The sequence below is a fragment of the Natator depressus genome, chromosome 2 (assembly GCF_965152275.1).
Source record: "Natator depressus isolate rNatDep1 chromosome 2, rNatDep2.hap1, whole genome shotgun sequence".
NCBI lineage: Eukaryota > Metazoa > Chordata > Testudines > Cheloniidae > Natator > Natator depressus.
The window spans coordinates 4,182,386-4,205,940 of NC_134235.1; the positions used below are offsets into that span (position 1 = coordinate 4,182,386).

The following is a 23,555-nucleotide window of genomic DNA, read 5'->3' on the forward strand; positions in this document are numbered from 1 at the left end:
GTTCAGGGAAGTCTTAACGGCCTGGTATGCAGGAGGCTGGGCTACTAGATGATCTCAGGTTTCAGAGTAGCAGCCGTGTTAGTCTGTATTCACAAAAAGAAAAGGAGTACTTGTGGCACCTTAGAGACGAACCAATTTATTTGAGCATAAGCTTTCGTGAGCTACAGCTCACTTCATCCATCAATTAATGGACCTATCCTCTGTGAACTCATCTAATTCCTTTCTTGAAGTATAAACGGGTTCAGAATAGAACTGGGTAAGTTCAGGGAAGATAGGTCCATCAAAACCTATTAGCCAAGACGGTCAGGGATGCAACCTCATGCACTGGGTGTCAATACACCAACTGGCAGAAGCTGGGACTGGATGACAGAATGGATAACTAGAAATTACCCTGTTCTGTTCATTCCCTCTGAAGTATCTGGCACCAGCTGCAGTCAGAAGACCGGATACTGGGCTAATTGGACCATTGGTCTAACCCATTATGGCCATTCTTATGTTCAATGGTCTCTTCTAGCCCTATGTGTGAAGATCTGTTGAACAGTGAGGCATGTACGCCTAACAGAGGATTGCTTTTTGAATGGTATGATCCTGTAAAGCTTGTTTTTTACCCTGGTTGGGAATTTACAAAGGAAAACATTTGTCTGAAAAGACTGAAACCTCAGAAATAGCAGTTTTAAGAATCCACAGATACTAGCTAAATAAAATTAATAAACTTGATCCATTCTGATTAAACAAGAAAATCTAGTATGTATGACAGGAAACAAAGAAGGTATAGATTTCTTGTGCTGTATTTAGTAGGACTTTCGCTAGTTTTGCCCTTTGTTCTTGCTAGGATCTCAGAAGAATTATATACCTGTACAAAGGTGAGCAGTAAGTTCACAGCTGCTATAAGCAGGAGCCACTCTACTAACTTCAATAGTTATATAGCAGTGAATTCAGTCTCTCATATCTCCTGTACTCCCTATATTGCATAAGGCAGTTCACTTGTTTCCTCACCTGTACAATGCAGATAATATTTACCAGGCCCTGGGGAACAGAGGACTTGAATTTCAAAGCTCAGGAACAAATTACAGGTGGCAGCTGTTAGTCAGGTTGCTTAATGCACGCCTGGAAGGCACCCTGATCCTACAGTGAAGAATGTGGTGTAAGAACTTCTCAGTTATAACAGGAGCATAAGTCCTGTGCACTGTGCCTGGCAAGATGCGGTTTGAGCCTAATGTGAGGGAAGCACCTGGGCCCAGATTCCTAAAAGTATTTAGGCTTAGGGTTGCCAACTTTGTAATATTTAAAAACCAGACCCTCCAGCAAGAGTGCTGGAACCTCCCCTTCCCTGCCCCTTCCCCCCAGGCCTCACCCCTCCCCTGCCTCTTCCCCAGAGGCCCTGCTCCTGCCCCTTCTCCCTGAGGCCCGGCCGGGCCCCACCTTCACTCCTCTTTCCCCCCTCCCCGTCCCCCGCCTCTCTCTGCACAGACCGGGAGGGACTTGCCTGCGGAGCTGGGAGCTGCAGCCACCTGATGCAGGCAGGAGGCAGCCCTGGCTGAGCAGAGGCTGCTGCGTGTGACGGCCCAGTGCCTCCCCCGCGTCCCACCCACAGTACCGGACTCCCGGCGTCCGGTCGGTAGATCTGACCGGACACTGTCGGACTTTCCAGTAGAAAACCGGGCACCTGGTCACCCTATTTAGGCTCCACCGATTTCCATGGAAGTCTGGAGCCCAAATACCTTTAGGGCCCTGATCCCCGAGCCTTAGCAGGGTGGGCACCGAATCCCTGTGTAGCCCTGCCGCCGGCCTGGGGGAGGAGGTCGCTGGGGCCAGGCCCAGCTGGGAAGGGTGACACAGCACCGTGGCCCGCAAGCGCCCCACGGGCCCCGCCCGCTCCCGGGGCCCCGCTCGGACTACAACTCCCAGGCGCCCGTGCGGGCGGCGGGGGCTCCCATTGGCTGCAGGCGCCCCTCTGCCCCCACGTGACGCTCCAGCTGGCGCCCGCCCCAGGCGAGCGGGGCCGGGCGCGGGATGGAGCCGGGGCGGCGGGGCTCGCTGGCGCTGCTCACCGACCTCTACCAGTTCACCATGGCCTACGGCTACTGGCGGGCCGGGCGGCAGCGGGAGCCGGCCGAGTTCGAGCTCTTCTTCCGCCGCTGCCCCTGCCGGGGCGGCTTCGCCCTGAGCGCGGGGCTGGGCGAGTGCCTGGCCTTCCTGCGGGGCTTCCGCCTCCGCGAGCCAGGTACGGGCAGGGAGCGTGGGGGGGCCAGGGAGTGTGGGGGGGCAGGGCCAGGGAGCGTGGGGGGGCAGGCGGGGTGGGGGCAGGGCCAGGGAGCGTGGGGGGGGCAGGTCGGGTGGGGGGGCAGGGCCAGGGAGCGTGGGGGGAAGTGCCAGGGAGCGTTGTGGGAGGGCACTGTCGGGGATCATTGGTGGCAGTGCCGGGGAGCTTTGGGGGGGAGGGTACGCAGGGTGGGGCAGTGGCAGGGAGCCCGGGGAGCAGGCAGGCCAGGGGTTGCTGCCAGGGAGCAGCAGGGGCAGAGCTGATGCTAGGCATAAGTAGACTAAGACTTAGGGCCCTGGGCAGCATAAGGCAGCACTTTATTTGCTTTTTTAGTATGTGTTGTGGGGGGCCCAAAAATTATTTGTGCTTAGGGCCCCCAGTGGGCTAACAGCGCCTCTGAGTAGGGGCAGGGCCAGGTAGCAGGCAGTGCTAGCGACCATTAGGGGCAGGCGGAGGAGGGGGTGTTAGTGCAAGGAAGTTTTAGGGACTGGACATCAGTGCCCGAGAGTTGTAGGGGCAGGGCCAGTGGCAGGCAAGGTTTGGGTTAGTGCCAAGGAGCAAAAGGGGCAGTGCCGGGGGCCTTGGAGCAGGCAGGGGATGGGTGGGGCAGGGAAGCGTTGGGGGCAGGTGGGGGATGGGTGGCTTAGGGAAGTGTTAGGAGCTGAACATCCGTGCCGGGGGATTGGTGCTAGGGGAAATGGCTGGGACAGGTTTTGCCTCAGGTGGTGGGTGGGCCACAAACCCCCTGGGCTTCCACCTGTGTGGCACAAACCGGGGTCACAGCCCTTGCGTTCCCCTCCCCTGCCCCTACCGGGAGGAGGGCATTACTAGAGACACTGTACCATGTCTCCGAGTGTTGCTTGCCCAGGGAGTGGGGGAGCATGGGGCCCTCTGTCTAGGTTTTTATAAGGCCACTCCTCCCTGTCATGTGTCAGTGCCACCTTCCTACGCTGCCCACCCTGTAAACTGCCTCTTCCCTGACTCTGAGGCCAGGTCTGCGCTGTGGCATGGCTACGGTGCGTAGCTGTGCTGGCATAATCCCATTGTGCAGAGACAGACTGCAGCAACAGAAGGGGTTTTTCCGTCAGTGTAGGAACTCCACCTCCTCGAGTGACTGGAGTCAGGTCAACAGAAGCAGCAAACCTGCATTGCTCAGGAGCATGGATTTTTCCCACCCCTGAGCGCCAACCTGTGTAGACCAGATCTCAGTGTTCACTAACTCTCTAACTCCTCACAGCCCAGATTGCTTTCTTTGCCAGCTCCCTCTGTCTCTAAGCTGTGCTATTATCATCATTTATCACAGTAGCGCCAGGACAGGGCTTTATTGCAAAGAGCATCCCATGAACATGTAGCCAGTGACAGTCCATGCTTCTATAAAAACAGGGCCTCATGGGGGATAAGACAAACAGGGGAATGAGGAGGGGAGAGGGTGAAATCCCGGCTTCATTCCTGGCTGATAGCAAATCTCCCCTGGATTTCAGCGAGGCCAGGATTTCACCCACAGTGTTTGCACAATTAATAGCCAGTCAGTAGCAGTAATCACAACTCTGTCTTTGTTTGACTTGGGTTATCACTTGTTAAATATTATCCCACCTTGCAGCTTTGACCTTCCTGTGTGGCTTCCTCTCCCTCTTCGGCTGCCCCAAATCAAGGGACTTCACAAATAAACAGCTGATTTATTTCCTTTTTGTGCTTGTGAAAACTTTACCCAAACCTTCTCCTAATTCATCTCTCCCGCCCGCTGTCCAGTCCAAATCACCTTATGTTCTGCATTGCAGAGTTAAAAAATGATGAGTTATAAAAACACGACTTGTGTGTGAAAACAAAATGTCATCTGGGGTAATTTCAAGCCTCTTCTGTTCTAGGCACTGTAAGCCGGGGCCTGTTTCTGCCTTTTAATAGTTGCACGTTCATCGCGCTCTCATTTCTTTCCAGTTTAAATTCACGCTGGAGGAAGCCGCCGTCAGTGCGTGTTCCTGAGGTTTGCAGTGGCTATGCAGCTGTGACGTGGGACAGTGGCTGCGTCCCAATGGCCTTTCTGTTCTGCTGGGAATTCATCCTGTTGCTTGTTGCATCCATCCTCCCATGGTTCCCAGCTGAGCCCTCGGGGTACTGCAGTTAGAAGCGTTGTTTGCTCACTGTAGAAACTGAAGGTTTCATGGGTGCGTAGGGCACCGTAAACACAGTAGTGCAGGAATCTTTTAGGATTATGAAGGAAGTAAATGTTTTTGGCAGAGAAAGCAATTTCTGTACCCAGACTGGTGTGATGGGAGCGTCATTTCTGCATGGGATAGTGGTCAGATTGGTATGGACAGAGCCCAGGTCTGGGAAGCAGGAGCTCCTGAGTTCCTCTGTTCTAGTATTGTGGTATATCAGAACCTAACACCTCCTCTGCCTCTGACTAATTCAATAACCTTGGGCTAGTCACTTAACATTTCTGTGCCTTGGTTTCCTCTTCTTCACCTCCCAGCATATCTTTACCTCCCAGCCAGGAGTTGGATTGAGACTGTCCTGATAGTGGCTGATACTAGCACCACTCAAATGGCTCCATGAGTGTCTGCAGAATTTAAGCTTTAATTGTTTAAAATAATACTAACTACAATATTTCTAGCTCTGGGGCTGGAGAAGAAAACCTCCTGAAAGTGCTGCAGTGCTATGTTGTTGCATATACAAGAGAGACTGAAATGAAAGCTCTGAGAGGTGTGAACTGCTCCATTCAGAGCAATGTCCTGTTAACTCTGAAGTGATTTCAATGTTAGCATTGCTAACTAGTACACTGCTGGTCATTTTATTTGAAACATCCAGCTACTTGGGGTTATGTGTGGAGTTTGGATAGAGACCACAGCTTCACCCATCTGACTCCTGCTGTACAGATGTTAGGATTAGTTAATGTTTATACAGTACTTGGAAGATGTGGGCTATGCACTGGCTAGCAGTTAGAATCAGCACTGACCAAATGTGTGTCATGGGGCCTATATTGCTAACAGCAAATGGAGCTTCTCTGTAGCTGAGAGGGCTCTGTGCTGTTGGAGCAGAAGGACCTGACTGGTCTCTCTGCTGTTACCAGGACATTCCAAGTAGCCATGGCTGCAGCAGAGGACAGCCGTGAATCCTCACCTGGCCACAGATGTGTTAAGGCATCAATAACTCCATCACAAGAGGCATCGGTTCTTGCCCTTATTTGTAGTTCCATGTCCCGTTTTGGACACCTCGCCAGCTGGACAAGGGGGAAGCACCAGAGGCGGTTAGTGCTCCGGGCAGGATTTATATGTCAGGAGATTTGGCTCATTTAGCCTGGGAAGATGAGTTGGAGAGGGCAGGCAGGACTGGTAATGACAGGCAGTGACTTTCTCCTCCAGGCAGGTGGTTCAAATCCACTCCTGGTTGGTAGTGACCCAGCGCTGTTACCCCTCAGATGGCTGTTTGGCCTCTGAGTTCACATCACAGAAATCACTGTTACAGTCTGCCTCCTCCTTAGCCTTGGAGGACAAACGCTTATCGCACCCATAGACCTGTGGAGCTGGGGAGGAGATCAGTGAGTTGGAGGGAACCAGCTGCCAGTGTCAGGGACAGAAAGGACTTTAGATACCAGGGCTGGCGCTGTTCACCAGCAATACAGCCATGCCACGTTCTGTAGTCAGAGAGGGACTAGGCGCTGTGTTTGAGCCTAGTGACGCTGGCAGTGGGGTTCCTTGTCACCCTGACCCGTAGTGGGAACAAGGTTGCTCCAAATGAAATGGCAGGTCGACTTAGATCCGAGCTTGATGTGAATTTTGCAGCCGGGGGCCGAGGTGCAGAGCCAGCAAAGGTCTCTGAAAGATGGTGGCTTGGTTTGTAGGACCCCAGCTTTAGACACGTACAAAGGACGTCCTTGTGGCGCTGGCTCTGCACTGGGACTAGGGCACAGAGCTGATGGCAAATCCTCCGACGAAAAAGGCCAATTTATCAAAATGCTGATTTCCATCAGAAACCTGCCAGCTCGCCCTCCCGGCTCCCTGTGCTGAGTGTGGGGGGGCTGGAAGCCATGGCTTGCCGGCAGCTCCTCTCCCCAGAAGCCAGAACACCCCTCCGCATCCCTACATCTATTAGACCAGTCCTTTGTACTTCACCTGTAAACAGCATCATTCTCCCCACCACATTGTTCACCGCTCAAGGTTAATTTCCTCTCCTGAAATCCCCTCTGTCTCTTCGATAGCGTTTGACTCAGTGTGTAAACAGACTTCCCTTGTAAGGGTCAGCCGGGGAGATGTCTCCCACCTCCTGTCTGGTGGGACCTGTCTTAAGGCATGTACTTCTGGGTGACCTGCCTTTAACTACAAGGCTCTAAGACAGGGGTGGGCAAACTTTCTGGCCTGAGGCAAGCCCCGGACCCCACTCCCCAGCAGGAGTTCGAGGGCCGGATTAAAACATCTGGAGGTCTGGTTGTGGCCCCTGGGCCATAGTTTGCCCACCCCTGCTCTAAGAACATGATTTCCAATGTCTATGTCTAGCTCCTTGCATATTATCCGCACACGCATCTGGCAAGGATTGTGATGACCAGTGTGAGACACAGGCTTTTAGTGGAGACCTTACCTGATGCTTGTTGGTGAACTAGGGTGTAAACGCCAGATCAAGAGGATTGCTGTAACCCTTATGTACCCCTGTGCCCTCTGCCAGCTGGCTTCATGAGGTCCTTGGTTCAGAGGGAGGGTTGCTTAGTGGTTAGCGCACAGGACTGGGAGTCAAGAGCTCTGGGTGCTACTCCTGGCTCTGTCGCTGATCCCCTGAGTTATCCTGGTCAAGTCATGTCCCTGCCCCATGCCTCAGTTTCCCCAGGATTCTGTCCTTCCTTCCAGGGTGGTTGTAGAGGAGTTAGAGATCCTGGGAGGGAAGTGGCTACAGAAATGCAAAGAGTTTATTCACCTGCATAAAAAGCTCCATGGCTCCTGAGCGCTTTCCGCTGGCAGATAAAGCTGATTACAGTTAAACCCAAGTCTCTCTTGTTTGGGGTTTCGGTGACCCTATGTATCTCCAGTCAGATGCAGCCATTGTGGGGTTTATACTTTCCACCGAAGCAGCTGGTGCTGGCTGCTGTTGGAGACAAGCTAGTGAGCTAGCTGGAGCCCTGCCCTGCTCTGCTCTGGCCATTCCTCTGCCGTCACTGGGCATTATGTCCATCCTCCCCGCCATGGTCTGCTCACTGAGGCCCTGCATTGGGATCAGAATTGCACTGCCCGCAGCCAGGGCCGAGCACAGTCCTTGCCAGCAGGGTGCCATCGCGGCTGCTCTGACCAGCTGCTCAGTCCCATGATCTCAGTCCCGTCTGCTCCCGAGGGGCGCTTGGTCTTATCTGTGGAGCTGGGACCGGCGGTGTGAACTCTCCTCTCCAGTCGTTCCTCAGCCCAGCAGCAGGACTTGGGCCCATGGCTCCCCAGGCGAGAGCCCAGTGGAGCTTGTCTGTGCTATGCTATCCTGCCTTGGAGCTGCAGTGGGATGGTTCTCGCAGGGCAGATGGGACTGTAGAGGGCTAGTGAACAACATGGGGGTTGGGAAAAAATTCCCTGCCTGCCCTCAGGGAGACCTTGGTAGTGACGTCATCTAAACCCACAGCCCCGCCTGCCGCTGGACAGCTCTCCCAGGGCATGAGGGATGCTCTTCCCACCTCCGCGCTGGGGCTGAATGGCGATCTCTGGCTGCTTTCCAGAAATCGAGTACCTGCAGTCGGTCCTGCCCAGCACCACGGAGAAGGCTTTCTTCGATTACCTGCGCACCGTGGACGCCTCCGAAGTCACCGTCTCCTCTGCACCGGAGGGCTCCGTCGTCTTTGCCACGGTGGGCATTAGTCGCAGCGGCAGCGCCAGTCGGTGTAAAGCAATGGCACGGACGCAGGCTGAGAGCCCTCCGGCGGTCTTTGCCCCAAGTGAATTATTCCTGAGTCAGGGCGGCCTGGTGGATAGAGCATTGGACTGAAATTGGAGAGATCTGGATTCTATTCCTGGCTCTTCCACGGGCCTGCTTGGGCAAGCCACATGACCGCTCTGTGCCTCAGTTTCCCCATCTGTGCAATGGGGATAATGATACTGATATCCTTTGTAAAGCACTTTAAGATCTACTGGTAAAAGGTGTGATATACAAGCTGGTTACTATTGTTGTATAATGTGGGTGGCTCAACCAATGCATTTCACCTGGCTTCTCTTCCACTCCCATCTCTCACCTGTATGTTTGATTGTTCACCCAGGGCTCAGAGCTGAGAACAGAACCCAGGAGTCCTGATTCCAAATCCTGTGGTTCTGCTATGAGACTGTCCTGCCCCTTTGTGCTGGAATGGCAGTGTCCTCCGCCATGGGCGGGGTGTGGATGCAGCCACTGTTTGAATGTCTCAGTCTATAGGCATGTGTGCATTGCACCAGTGGAAAAGAGTGAGAGCTGGTGCAATGAGAGTTCAATCAAATTCTGGCTGCGTTCGCTGAAACCGGCTTGACTTTGGGTTTAGTTCACACTGGTTTCTTCAAGACCAGACGGATGAACTTGTCCTGCAAACTAAGGCGTGCACTGAATGGAGTTTTCTTAGATAAATAAAGCAAGGCCATTTCCCTCCAAATACAAGAGTCTTTTAATAAGACTCTGGTATATCTGCTCTGAAGAATGCTTTGTAGGAAAGGAAGGAGCTAGTCTGGAGAAGATGGAGGCTTCTGAAAAGAGTCAGAGAAAGGTCCCTAGAAGGAGGAGCTACAGAAAGAGAAGGGAAATACAGAATGATTGATGGACTAGCCCTTACATAGCTATGCAGGAATATTCAAGGTGGGAACTGAGCCTGGTAGTTAAAGGTCTCCAGACTTTGTTCGGCAGGAGCTGAGGACTGAACGTTAGTGAGAGGAGACGGAGTTACCCCAGGTCACAGAAAGGCATCTCTGCACCTTAAGAGGATTATGCAGGCCATCTGAGGATGTCCACCAGTTCCTGGAGAGCCCAGGATTCAGACTTGTGTACCTAGTACTGAAGATCAGTTCAAGGGAGAACTGAGTAAAACCAGACTTAATAAGTTGGGGGGGGGGCTTCCTTTGTCTCCAGCCAGATGTTCCCCCTTGTACTGGAACTCTGTCTGATAGAGAGGAGACCCCCAAGGCTCCTGAAGTCTTAGAAGCCCAGCTGGAGTAACGTCTAAGAATTCATTGACCTTTGTAAAGGGCTTTTTGATTGACAGACAAAAAGTTCTCTATAAGAGCTGGTATATCCAGCTAAGGATCCTCTACAGCTAAAATCTGAAAGCCCCTACAGGAGAAATGCTAGAGAAATTCCAAGGTGATCGCAGCCGCAGGGGCTTGTGTGGGCCAGCAGGGGCCGGGGTGGGTGTCAGGGAGGCTGCGGTGATTGAGGTGGGTGAGTCGAGGGGAAAGGCTGGAGACATTGATGGCAAGGGGTGGGAGGGATTAGGGAGGAGCCAAAGATGTGGGGCTGTGCCAGGGTGACTGAGGATGGTGGTGGAGTCAGCTGTGCTAGAGAAGGGGGGAGGCCTTGTGTGACACGGCCCAGTCCTAGCCCGGGATGGGGCCCGTTGCTTGGAACCCAGTGGCTTGCGGGGCATCGCTACGGTGGCTTTGCCGGCATGACGAAGACGCGGCTACGAGTCCCGTGAGAGCGTCGGCCAGATGTGGGGGCCGGGTGTGGCTTTGAAGCACCGGGCCAGGGGGCAGGGCGGGGGTGAGGAAAGCAGATGAGCTGGGGTGAACCCCCCCTCTCCCACGGCTCTTCCCCTGCAGGTTCCGCTCTTGCAAGTGAAGGGGCCGCTGCTGGTGGTGCAGCTCCTGGAGACCACGCTGCTGTGTCTGGTCAACTACGCCAGGTGAGAGGCTCCGGGACACGCAGCTTTGTGGGTGCAGCATCCCCGGGGCAGCACCTGCTCGTTTGCGGTAGGGTCCCCAGGGCTCTGGGGCGATGCACTGGGTGGGGGCCTGAGGTGGCACGTGCTGCGTTGGGGGCACTGGGGCAGCATGTGCTGGGTGAGGCTTTCAGGGCCTGTGGGGCAGCATGCGCTGGGTGGGTCTGTAGGGTCCCCTGGGGCAGCACGCACTCGGTGGGGGCTGTAGGGGCCCCGGGGTGGCACACCCTGGGTAGGGGGCACTGGGGCTATAGGGCCCTGGGGCAGCACGTGCTGGGTGGTAGATGAAGAGTTCCAGCCGCTTTTGAACGTTTCCTGCCCCCCACAAGGGCAGCACGTGTGTCTGTGTGCTCGTCCCTGGCTGCATCTCTGCTCTTCCCTCTCCCGTTGGCTGTGGTGCTCCAGAGTCTCCCAGTGTCCTTCAGGTCTCCTCATCCATCTCGCCCTCCCTGCTCCTGACCTCTGGAGCCGTGTCCCTCTCCCCCACAGCATCCTCCTCGTCCTGACCCCCCGGGGGGCTGCCTAGTGCTTCAAGCACATATGGCTCCACATTACTCCCCCCGTAACTAAAATCCTTAAATCTGATCCGTCCGCAGCTCCGGTCTGGGCCCTCTGGCTCCCACGTGGTCTAGTCAAACTGATCCACCCTCTGAGGCTCCCAGCACGTGTCCCTGCATCATCTGCCCCTGTCGGCAAGGAGCTCATGGGCATGGGGCCTGGCCCTTCCTGGGCCTTGCTTGGTGTCCAGCTGGGGTTGGCATTCAGGGAATATTTGGGGTTTTTCCTTTTCCAGCCTTGTGGCCACCAACGCTGCCCGGTTCCGGATGCTAGCTGGCCCAGACAAGAAGCTGCTGGAGTTGGGGCTGCGACGTGCCCAAGGCCCGGATGGGGGCCTTTCTGCATCCAAGTACTCCTACATAGGGGGTGAGCTTAGCCCAGGCGTGCCAGCTCCTCGCGGCAGGGCATTCCCTATCCCCTTCGCTCCCGTTTGGTCTGCGTTCCCCTTGCCCATGTGCCCCCGATCTCTCCATTCCAGGCTTTGATTGGACCAGCAACGTGCTGGCAGGGAAGCTGTACGGGGTTCCAGTGCGGGGAACCGTGGCCCATTCCTACATCATGTCCTTCACGTCGCTGATGGAGGCGCAGCCCCGGGTTCGTGTCCCTGCCCGGGAGGAGGGGGGATTTGTTTAATAACTTCGCATGGCATTGAGAGGGGGCGGAGCCAAGCACCGCAATAGATGCTGGGGTGATGGGCATGTTATCGGTGCCTAGCACCGTGAACCATCCCACTGCCTCCTTGCAGCATTGCATGCTGGGACTTATAGTCTCCCTGGGGCCCCACCTGTGGATTTCAAAACCGACAGTGGTCACAGTCTTTCTAGCTTCACACAGATGAGGAGCACCCCAGGGTCTCCCGGCAGTGGCCACCAGCCCGATCAGTTTGGTCACTTTGACATAGCTGAATGGCCTTTGTGAATCATCATTGCCTACGTTTAGGAATTATCTCTACTGAGTTTGTGCTTCAGAGCCAGCAGGGGGCTGAGGAATCCCGAGATGTGTTTTTATAGGCCCTACCGAAAGCAGCTATTTTAGATTGGTGATTGGTACCATGGAGGTGCTGTTTCCCATGCAGACCCTGAAGCCCCTGGATGGAGATGAGCCGGTGGATTTCCTGCCCCTTGCTGAGTTGTGGCTGCAGCGGGTGTGCCAGATGCTGCGAGTCCCCCAGGACAGGGTGAACCAGGGGGAGCTAGCTGCCTTCGTGTCGTACGCCATCGCCTTCCCCCACAACTTCCAGGGGCTGGTGGACACTTACTCCATCATGGGGTGAGGAGCCGAGGGGTGGCGGTGGCCTTTTCTGAGCATGCTCCATGCTTCATGATTGTTGCACGGCACCTGGATTCCACGGTGACCGGTGTAAGTGATGTCCCGTTGACTGCGGGAGCAGAGATGGCGAACGGGCTCAGGTTGGGTCCCAATGGGCAGGGGGAAGCAATGGCAGGGCAGCTGCTTAGACGCAGGATCTCTGAGACAATGTCTTAGAGCGCATTGCGGTCTCCTAGAGAACCCAGCTAGGACCCAGCCCGTGTGTTCCGTCTCTTCTGTGTGGTGTGCTGTCCTCCATTCCCACACGCTGGGGATAAGACAGCTCTGATGATGCTGCAGAGCCTCTGGTACTGGCTGCCCTGGGGAGTCCCTCTCTCCTGTTCTCTTCTTTGTCCTTGCCTTGATCTGGATGTGGAACCTCGAATCGCTTCCTGCCCCTGACCCAAACACAGCCTGCTTGGCCCATCTCTGCCACTCCATGTCGCAGAGAGTGGGGTTCCCAGGCCTTTCTTCCAGCCGGACCCATCCTCCTCCTTGCTGTTGGCAGGAGTGGCATCCCAAACTTCTGTGCCGTGGCGCTGGCGTTGAACCAGCTGGGATACCGCGCGATAGGGATTCGCGTGGACAGCGGCGATCTCGGCAAGCAGGCGAGGGAGATTCGCCAGGTGCTCCGGACCTGTAGTGCCAAGTGAGTGCCATGCTGCTAAGCAGACGCTATTACCCTTCTGCTGGGAACTCCCTTGCAAGGCTGAGAGACAGAGCCCTTTACATAGACTCTGCACGAGGGCCTCCTCTGTGGGGGCAGTTACTGACCCTGGATGATGGCCCCTCCTTACTCACCATGTGTAAGAGTCAGATGAGCAGTCAGATCTTACCCAACCAAAAGGAGTGAATCTCTGTGGCTAGCTGCCACTGTGTCACTTCACTCAGATATGGAACTGCTTCCACCTGTCTGTCTGTCTGTCCGTCCGCTGAGCTGGATTTTCAAGAATTGGACCCCCCCACTGCCTTACCGCTCCCAGCCCAGCTGTAGTTTATAAGCACTGCACGGCAGAGACAGCGCCTTTCACTCATGTTTTAAAAGCATCCAGGAGATTCGGATGTGACCAAATCTAGTGATAAAGGATGATGATGATGATGGCACTGCAGAAGCAAGGCAGCTGGATTCCCTTATGGCTTATGTTTCGGTATGAATTGTTCACTGATTCCCGGAGTCAGGTTCTCCATCCTCGTTTGAACCCCATGAGAGACAATGGGGTTGCACAGATGTCACTGAAAGCAAAATTTGGCCTGCAGCTTCTTTGTGATCAGAGGTGCTGCACAAACCAGAAAGAGCCCAGCTTGACTCTCAGATCCCAGGGGCAGTTTCCAGGGTGCCTGGGGGTGGGGAGTGGGCACTTTTATAAACTGAGCAAACTGTCCAGATTTCTGGCTGGGCTGAGAGCCACGATGGGGGGACACACACTGTCATCCACCCTCCAGGATTCAGATCTAGCAAAGCTTCAACCACCCTGTGCTGTAGGCTCAACCCTGCTGGGGCACCTGTCCCTTGTAAGAATCCTGCAGCTGTTTTTAGCAACTCACTTCCATTGTGTCCAGCTTCCAGGTTCCCTGGTTTGCAACCATCCCCATTGCTGTGAGCAATGACATCAGTGAAAGGAGCCTGGAGGAGTTAATGCAGGAGGTGAGATGGACTCAGCTGGTGCCAGGGTTTCAGCTGTGGTAGGAGGGGCTCATAAGTTGTTGGCACAGTTCACAGCGCCCCCGGGGTGCTTGGGTTCTCAACAGGCTGTCACGGGTGGAATGAATTTGGCAGCTGCTAATGTGTGCTGTGCTATCTTAGTCATGCCCTTTAACCTATCTGCACCCCACTTGAGAGCCGGTCCCAGTACTAACCTGCCTCTTGGAGGTGGTGTTTCAAGCTACAGCTTGTTTGTGAAACTGTCTAGGGGCTTGTCTACACATGAAAATTAATCCGGTCTAAGGCAGGGGTGTGAATTTAAGTGGATTAACTATTCTTGATTAACTCCATGTGTAGTTGCTCTTATTCTGAATTAATTTAATCCATTTGATAAATAGATTAATATAATGTGGAATAAAGTGCTTGGAATAAGAGCATGCCCATGTGGTGGTAATCAGGAATAGCTATTCTGGAATAACTGTGTGTGTAGATAAGCCTGAGGAGTGAAGAGAATGAATCTGCTGCCTTCAGACATGGGGGAACGGGAGGGTTCTTAGCAGGGCACATAGAGAAGCACCTGGTTACCTACAGGCAGACAAGCCCTTAATCTGCATGTTCCCATGAGCTGTCCAGGTGGGCATGTGCTGCTCCCTGATTGCAACCAGCCTGTGGCCTTCCCCACCCTTAGGGAAGAACTTGTAGCTATGCAAGGTAAGAGAGATTAATCAGGCCTCGTGGTTCAGGGATCAGCAGATTGCAGGACGTTCCCCATTGGCCAGCAGCGGCTTTGGGGTGGGAGTCTGCAATCCTCTGGAGCTTCAGGCTTTGCCACTGTCCACGACTACCAGGCTAGTGGCCCAAGGCTCTGCTCCCAAATGGGAAACGCTATTTCTGCCTGTACCCTTCTGGGAACCCAATGGGGAGCCTTCTGGGGCCAGAAATACCATGTTCCTATTCAATGACCATGTTCCCAAAGATGGGGAACAGCCAGAGACCCTGTGATCACAGAAGGGAGGGCAGAGGTGGCTGGTCCAGGACTTGGGCAGGAAGATGATGGGGGTCCTGTCCCCTTCATATGGGGGGTTTTCCTCAGCTGGGACCTTCTCGCTATGGGGTACTACCTTTGTGAGCCGTGTCCCAGCTCCAGCCAGTGGAGGGAGGCTCTTCATACAGCACAAGGGAGAAAGAATTGTCCAGTGGTTAGAGCGGGCGGATGTCCAGGTCTCCTGGGTTTGACTCCCAGCTCTGCCACTGACTCACTGTGTGGCCTTTAGCACTGAACTCCCCTTTCCCAGGGGGTGTTGTGGGGCTTGGCTGATGTCCGTAAAGGACTCGGGATCCTCAGAGGGAAGGTGCTAGCAAGGGGAGAGGTTGTAATCTCTTCAGGGCAAGTTAGTACAGCACCTGGCGCAGTGGGGTCCTGGGCCAGGCAGGACTGAGGCTGCTAGACACTGCCGCGATGCAGTCAACGAGTAATAAGGGTAATACCAACTCCTTGTCATCTGTCTCCTCTTCTAGGGGAATGAAATTGACATGATCGGAATTGGGACCAATGTGGTGACATGCCCACTGCAGCCCTCACTGGGCTGTGTTTACAAGGTAACCTTCTTGCTGGGATGGTCCAACAGGAGCTCATCCACAGGTCTATTACTCTTCCGTTCTCCCCTGCCCCCCAACTGAGCAGAATCCTAGCCCTCCTGGAGTTCAGTGCAAACCTAGCAATTGCACCAACCTGCAGCTTCTTGACGAAACTGGCAACAATGATGTACTAGCTGTTAAGGCTGCAGTGCCTGTCTGGGTTTATTGTGTGATCGAGGGGGTGTTGATGTTTTCTCAAATAGCTTGACTCCTCTTCCACTTTCGTTAATAGGGAATGGAAAGAGGCTGCGTGGCCTAGAGGTTAGAAAAGGGAACCGGGCTTCAGAGCGGGGCTCTTGTCCTAGTTTTACCATTGGCTCGCTGTATGCAAAATGTGATCGTGTCAGCTGCTGTAAAGTCTTTGAGATGTTTGGATGGAAAGCTCTGTGTGAGTGCACATCGTTGTGATTCGCTGGAATTATTTTGATGGACATCCTGTTGACACGACTGAAGAGAGACTGCCAGGTTAAAAATCATGGGCCTGATTCTCCTCTCATTTACATGGGTATGAATCCGGAGTAAGGACCATAGTGCATAGGTCTGAAAGGTCCCTCTGGTCACTGAGTCTGGCTCCCTGCTATCACAGGCAACCCCCCCCCAGATCATCCCATTCACAAATTTATCAATCTCCATCTTAAAACCAGTTAGGGTCTTGGCCCCGTTTCTCCTATTGGCAGGCTGTTCCAAAGCCTCACTCCTCTGAAGATTAGAAACTCTCTCTTCATTTCCAGCCTCAGTTTATTCATAGTGAGTTTATGCCCAAGGCAGTAGAATTGTGTTCGGGTAAACTGAGAAAAGAAACAGGCATATATATATAAAGTGTGTGTGTGTGTGTATACACACACACACACATCCCTGTTCCATCATTAACACTAAGTGATTAAAGCTGAAACCATTTATAAATTCTCATTTACATTTTGCCTCTTACCCTGTTTGATTCTGTATTGCACTGGACTTGGGTAGTGAAACTGGATTCGTCAGTTTCACAATTGGAGCATCCCGCACAAGCCCTGAAGGCTGCAATGCCCAATGGCAGATGCTGCTGCAGGGGAAGGCTTAAATACCAAAAAAAAACCCCACAATTTCCATTTTAAAACAATAATTTCACGAGAACGTTTGTTGTTAGTAGAATTTGTAAAATTGCAATTTTTAACTAACCCTCAATTTTGGGGCCGGAACTCTGCGTCTGATACATTTGTATGTTTATGTAAATCACCTCCCAGAAACGAAGGGGGGAGCTGATTCCTTAAGAAACAATAGTCTTGCTGCAATGGGCTGAGGCCGGATGGAACTCATGACACAGACCTTTGGCTAGAATGGAGGGCTGTCTCCAGGGGGCACAGGGATTCTAGCCACAGGTGCAGCTACTTGCCGGAGTCTCAGGACGATCCCTGGGCACTGGTTTGAGCTGCTGCTTGCCGTAGAGTGAGATCTCCTATGCGATAGGCACGGAGGATCCTTTCATCTTTGTGCCTTCCTCCTGTAGCTGGTGAAGGTGAACGGCCGCCCCAAGCTGAAGCTGACTGAGGACGAAGAGAAGATGACCATCCCAGGGAGCAAGGTGGTGTACAGGCTCTATGATGCCACTGGTGAGACACCGACCCAGCGCTCGCCCTGCAAAATGAGAGCAACATCCTGAGACTACGAAGGCTGTGCGAAGGCTGGTCCCGCAGAGACCTGAGACACCGTGTCTTAAACATACATAGCTCGCACGCCCAAGTCCTGGCTCTGGATTTGGGGGGCAGGATTGGAGCTGGGACAGGTGGCCATTGCTTGGGGTCCCTGGTTTCAGTCTGGCTCAGGGCAGTAGTGACGCCCGTTACCACATGGAACCAAATTGGCAACTAATGAAAAGGGTATCTTTAAAACGCCCCATCAACTATGCTAGCCCCCTTGCTGGCAGTCCCAGCAGAATGCCCAGGATCGACTGGCCCTTCCCCCTGGATGTGGGCCCTTCCTGCTCAGGACTGAGAGTACAGTGCTGCAGGGAAGCCTGCCTTGCTAGCCAGGCTGTGCCTGCTCTGTGGACTAAGAACAGCAGCCTCCAGGGACGTCCGGTCCCGAGCCCAGCATTTCCCTGTCGCAGCCCAGATCGAACCTAAACGCCTGCCTGTTTCCCTCTGGCCTTGTGTCTGGGGCCCTAGGGGAATTCTGCTGAGCTGGAATTTCTCCTGCCACTGGGAAGGCTCCACCTCTGCAGACCAGGGTAAAGTCCTCTGGCTACTCACCAGCCCAGGCTGCTGAAGTGGAGCTCCTCCTCTCTCCCTGCCCCCTGGGCTGAGCATCCCCTGTCCTTGCAGTTTTCTCAGCTTCTAAAAGCACCAGGTGTTCCCGGAGCCTGTGGCTGAGGGCAGCTGTAGGTGTCAGGATCCCCAGAGGCTCGTCCGGAAAAGCTGCTGTTCCCGGCTCCTGGGACCGTTGACCTTTGAGGCAATGTAACCCCCTCCCCTCCCTACCTGAATGAGGAGATCCTGCAACATCCCCTGCTTACAACCTCTCTCCCCACCCCCCTCCCCATGGCTCAGCTGTGCACCCTCTCACCCGCCAGGGAGCTAGTCTGAATGTCAGGCGGGGGGCACCGGCTGATGAAGCCATGGTCTTGGTCTGGATCTAAACTGGCACAGCTCCCCTACGAGGGGTAGCATTGCTCTGAACCCCAGCGTGCGCACACCCCTCCCCCGGGCAGCTAATGTCTGCCTCCAATTCCTGGCAGGTCTTGCCTTTATGGATCTCATGGCATTGGAGGAGGAGCCCCCAGCTGTGGCGGGGCAGGAGGTGGCTGTCCACCTGCTGGGGAGGAGTGAAGAGGCCAGGAGGGTGACTCCCATGGCTGTGGAGATCCTGCACCGCACTTACTTTAAAGACGGACAGGTAAGAAGAGGCGTGCTCCCCTCCCTCCTTGCAAGCCGCCATGCTGCTGCAGCCTTGACCACATTGCAAGCTGTTCTCTTGGCCTAGCTGATTTCTTGGCTCCCCTGCCGCCAGGACCCCTCCAGCTGTGATCCCATTGACTCTCCGGTGCTAAGCAGGCTGCAGCACAGGCCAGTACTTGAATGAGAAACCTCTAGGGAAGTATTCGAGTACTGCCGGGTCGGTGGCGCTGTTCCCTTCAAATCAGTACTGCCCCAGCAAGATACTAGGGGATGCTGTATCATCTGTCATAGGCGGGAGAAAATCAACATCCTGTCTGCTTGGCACAAATTGCAGGAGTCAAGGGGTTAAACCTGGGTGTTCACATTACCTTCACCTAGACCCCCCCCCTCCATTTTCAACTGAGTGTAATAATCGCTTCCTGTCCTACGCTGTTGGGTAGTGTTGCTTTGCGCAGTCGGACAGCTGCCACCTTCCACCCCAGAAGTGGCTGCTTTTGGATGGGAAGCTGTCTACAGAGTTCCTACAGAGTGTAAACATCCGAATAGGCCTTTGGGAGTTGTCTGGATGAAAGGGATAGTGCGGGAAAGTCAACAGCTCAGTCAACCCTCCTCCTGGTTCTGGAGCTGCATCTCTGGCAGCACCCAGGCTGTTCCCAGCGGGAAGTGGTTCTGCCGATCAGGAATCGGGTGCCCTGGGGAACTGCGAATATGTTTGAATCTGGCGTGTCTTCGTTTTCTGGCTGTAGAGAGCCTTGCAGGCAAACTGAGCTGAACAGCCCCTACTGGAGCTGTGTGTAGGGCATTCTTCACAGTAGATCCCATGCTCTGGTTTGAAAGGCAGCACGTGTTTGGGGGAAGGCAGGTGACCTCCTCGCCTTTGTGGGAGGACAGCAGCCAGTCAAAAGTGGCTCAGTGGGATGCCCCAGCTAGGACTTTCTCATGCACAGCTTAGGGGGTTTGTTCATGACTCACTTTCAGCAGCATCCATGTTGTCGGTAGGTTTAGTCCTGGATTCTCTCTTCTGCTCTGCCTCTGGCTTGCTGGGTGACCTTGGACAAGTCTCTTCCCTTCTCTGTGCCTCAGTTTCCCCCCTACGTGGGGCTAATACCTTCTTGGGGGGGAGGGGCTTTGAGAATTAATGTGTACGAGGCGCTTTACGCTTACCACCTCTTATCCTGCCTTTGCAGTGTCGTAACATTAAATCTTAGATGTGGGGAGAAGCAAACCCCAGCTCTGAACTCCCGCAGACTCATCTTGGATCCAGGCCCCTGTTCTGATCAGACCCAGCTCTTGCTTTTAATACAAACCTTTGACCTTCTGTCCTCCTCCCCCCTTCCAAGCAGGTTTGCCAGGCTCTTCCCAGCCTGCTGGAAGTCAAGAGCCATGCGCAAGCCTCTTTGAGCTTGCTCAGCCCTGCGCACAAGAGACTCCAGGACCCAGAGCCTTACCAGGTACGTGAGCCAACTTGGTGTGCACAGGCCATCTCCAACAGCAAGGCATTCTTGATCTGAGCTCTTCCACCTCGACCGGGGATCACACCTTGCAGGGACAGGCCTGATCAGTACTTGGCTGGGAGACTTCCAAGCACCACCCAGGGGCTCCAGGTGGTGCTCTTCCTTCTGAACCCTGCTGTCTGTGCAATGCTCGGGAGGGCTACGCTTCAGGGAGCGACATGAATGGCTGAGTCGATGTTCTCCCCCGTCAGTGCTCTCTGTAATGCCCTCTTGCAGCACTAGGGGGCGGTGTGCTGCAGGAAGGAGTAGGATGCTGTCCCCTCTCTTTTCAGCACTAGGGGGCGGTGTGCCTCTGCGTGGCATCTTTCAGAGGGGATGTAAAACAGGTCCTGACAACCTGTAATCATTGAAGACCCCCTGGCACTTTTTGTGGGAGTTAATCCTGGACTCCTGGCTGCATTCTCCATTCTGTCTCCCTAAACACCCTTTGCAGTTTCAGCTCATGCAGGATTTCTTCTGCACGTAATGCTGCACAGCACTGCTATATGCTGTTAAATGGCTTTCCCGTTCCACTGCAGAGGTGGCTGCATGTCGCTGGTGGATGAAGTGTTTCCTGGCTAGAGTGTGTTCATTGCTTTGTGATGAGAGATGCCCGTTCTGATTATATACCCGACCTTTTCCTTCTGTTCTTCTTCTCTGCCCATCGTCTGGGGTCTCTGGCAAGTCGGGAGCCTTCATCGCAATCACACAAGGCTCCGTCCCTCGCAGCCTGTGATGGGACAATAAGAGAACAAGAGCGGCATCTTTCATCAAACACGCTGACTGGCTTCCTCCCGTCTCCCCTCTGTTTGCAGGTTGCTGTGACTGAGAAGCTGCACTTTCTCCTCAGTGACCTGCGCCGATCCAGCCGGTGAGCTGCCCTGCCTCCATCCTCCCGTCCAGCAGCAAACTGCACCTGTGCAAAGCCCAGGAGTCCGGTGCTGCAAGCCTGAATTAACCTGCACGAAGACCTGGGCGCTCTTAGGGCCTGGGTGTTTCTATTTAATTGTCTAATCCTTTTTGAATGATGATTTTGCTGTAGCTACAGGGCAGTCCAGCTCCATCATGTATGGCAAACGTATCCCCAAACAGGGCCTGCGCAGACGGGAAGGAGATTTTCTGATCCGATTTGAAATGCAAGGGGAGGCGTTGATGGAGGAAGACATCCAGCAAGGCTGTGCCTAGTTTTACTCTAGTAACAGTGTGGCTTAAGCGTTGGGATCTGCAGCTGTCCTCTGATGCTGTTCTTCCACGGTCTCTACCATGTGTTTTGGGAAGTCGTATCTCCTTATGTTGTCCCTCCCAGAGTTTTCTGTGAAAACGGCACTTTCCTCAATGGGCCTGATAGCTGTGTGGCTTCAGAGTCACACTTTCTGACTTCAGTGCCTACAATAAGGGGGTGTTTGTAGTCCAGAGCCATCCCAGCTATGGGAGAATGAGCTGGAGTCCATTCTGGGCTCATGCATCATGACCAGAGTTGTTTAAGAAACAGCAGATTCATCCTAAGCAGAATCAAGCTCTCATCACAGACACATTGATTAGGAAATTCTCTGCTTAAAGTCTAGGGCTATTAATTCTCTTTAGCTTATAGCTAATTTGTAGGATCACAGTAATTGCATCGGACCAGGACTCGTTCTGTATCCTGTCAAATGGTGGCCAGTGCCAGCTGCTTCAGAGGAAGGTACAAGAAACCCTATGGGCTGCATCTAAACGGGAAATGTATGACTAATCCTGAAGTGAGCTGTGGCCAGGGGGCTCCCAGTGGGGTTCTGCACAGAGCTCCTTGCGGGAGCAGCAGTTTAATCTTCAGTTGTAAGTTTAAGAATACAAACTGACCTCTTACAGATGGATCTTTGAGTATGAACCAAACCCATTATTTCTCACAATTCCACTTCGCCTGCAGATCCCAGGGGAGGTCTCGCAGGGTCTTCAGAAACACAAGTACAGTGTAAACAGCATAGGGGCAAGTGATTGGAGCCCCACAGTCTGCTTTGTAGAGCTTTCATGAAATGTAGCAAAAGTTTTCACAAAATCTCTCTCTTAACATGTGATGGAAACGCTTCCCCTGCAGCAACTGACAAACCATTAAATGTTTGGATTGCAAAGGCCCCGCTGTGTGCTTGGTGCTGCATAAAACAAGGAGAGATGTGGCCCCTGCTCTGAAGAACGTACCCAAAGTTAGTGTGTGAAAGCTACAGTGTGAAACCAAAAAGAGAGAGAGAGATGAGCCGGTTCGCTTGTTTTCACTGTCCAGGTTGAGAGAAGTACAAAATGGTAAAAGAATTTTTAATTGTGAGGGTAACTGACCATTAAGGATGGGGTGGATTCTGTGTTACTTGGAGTCTTTAAATCGAGGCTGAATGACTTTCTAGAAGAACAGCTCTAGCTCAACCAAAAGCTAGGGGCTGGCTGCAGGAATCACTGCATCAGGGTCTGTGACCTGTGCTATGCAAGAGGTCAGACTAGATGATTGTAATGGCCTCTTCTGGCCTTGAAATCTATGAATCTCTGAACATTTCTTTAAATTTTAATCGTCTCAGGTGCGCTTAGTAGCTCAGAAGTTGGTTTGTTTTCAGAATCATATTTGTAACCTGACTCTTGTATTGAAAACTTATTCCCAACTTTCTGGGGCAGTGTCTTTTCAACAGCAGAGATCAAACTTAGTGTCTTCGTCGGTTCCCTAGAACGTTCACACACGTTCTGGGTGAAGAGTTTCTTCTTTAGAAAAGAAAAGAAAACACCACTCGCCTTAAACCGAATAAATGTTAAAAATAAAAGGTACCATTCGGTGAACCCGCGTTCCGCAAAACATCTCTTCGCAGCGTCCAGTCCCTCCCCTGGGACCTTGACAGAAATTAAGTCCCCTGTCTTCAAGGAGACAGAACACACACACAGTAGCCTTTTGGCTCACTGAGGACACGCTCTTTACCTTAATACACGGCACTGAGGTGGTTTATAGTGAAACTAAGAATAAGTATTTATTAATAAAGAACAATGACTGGAGTGATACTGAGCGAGGGAAAGAGACAGGCCTGGTTTCAAACCAAACAAAAACAGCTGCTTTCTAGGCACTAAACCTTAAGTTTCGCAAGTTACAATCTTTGCCATTTTGTCACTTACATGAAGCTTCCTGCCTCTCAGACTAGAGCAGGGGTCTCTAACCTTTTTACACCCAAGATCGCTTTTTGAATTTAAGGGCAACCCAGGATCTACCCCGCCCCTTCCCCGAGGACGTGCCCCTTCCCTAAAACCCTGCCCCTCTCACTCTATCCCCCCCGCTCTGTCGCTCGCTCTCCCCCACCCTCACTCACTTTCACTGGCTGGGGTTGGGGTTTGGGAGGGGGTGTGGGCTTTAGGCTGGGGCTGAGGGGTTTGCAGTGTGGGAGGGGGCTCTGGGCTGAGCCGGGGGTGGGGGTGCAAGCTCTGGGAGGGAGTTTTGGAGCAGGCTCTGGGCTGGGGCAGAGTGTTGGCGTGCAGGAGTAGCATGCTGGCTCTGGGAGGGGGGTCAGGGCTGGGGGGCAGGTGCAGGAGGGGGCTCCAGGTGCAGGAGGGGATATGGGGTGTGGCCTCCTGCTGGGCAGCATTTACCTCCGGTGGCTCCTGGTTGGTGGTGTAGTGTGGCTGCTGCTAAGACAGGCTCCCTGCCTACCCCAGTCCCATGCTGCTCCTGGAAGAGGCCAACACACCCCTGGAGGCAGGGGCACGTGGCTCTGTGTGCTGTCCCTCTCTGTAAGCACCGCCCCCGCAGCTCCCATTGGCCACAGCTCCCTGTTCCCAGCCAATAGGAGCTGTGGGGAGGGTCCCAGAGCTCAGGCTCCAGACCAAACGTCTACCACTACAATCGTTTGAGAACAGCTGCTGTAGATGTATTTTCCGTGTCTCTGGCTTATGAACTTGACCCTGGCAGACTTGTCCAGCCACA

At 53.6% G+C, this 23,555-nt stretch overlaps 1 protein-coding gene across 4 annotated transcripts; it reads left to right on the forward strand.

Annotated features, from left to right (window-relative positions):
* The first annotated feature begins 1,968 nt into the window (after positions 1 to 1,968).
* NAPRT (nicotinate phosphoribosyltransferase) lies at positions 1,969 to 22,860 on the forward strand. 4 transcript variants are annotated; one of them, XM_074943717.1, is made up of 14 exons: positions 1,969 to 2,224; positions 7,947 to 8,074; positions 10,003 to 10,085; positions 10,915 to 11,045; positions 11,158 to 11,273; positions 11,755 to 11,948; positions 12,496 to 12,636; positions 13,548 to 13,632; positions 15,148 to 15,228; positions 16,754 to 16,856; positions 17,981 to 18,138; positions 19,481 to 19,591; positions 20,449 to 20,504; positions 20,676 to 22,860. In XM_074943717.1, exons 1-14 carry the CDS (start codon positions 2,014 to 2,016, stop codon positions 20,764 to 20,766), a joined length of 1,689 nt encoding a protein of 562 aa, XP_074799818.1. In that variant the 5' UTR covers positions 1,969 to 2,013; the 3' UTR covers positions 20,767 to 22,860. The 4 variants fall into 4 exon arrangements, with proteins under 4 accessions (XP_074799818.1, XP_074799819.1, XP_074799820.1 ...); XM_074943718.1 differs by having other exon boundaries at positions 19,484 to 19,591; XM_074943719.1 differs by having other exon boundaries at positions 1,970 to 2,224; positions 20,449 to 22,860.
* The last annotated feature ends 695 nt before the right edge of the window (positions 22,861 to 23,555 follow it).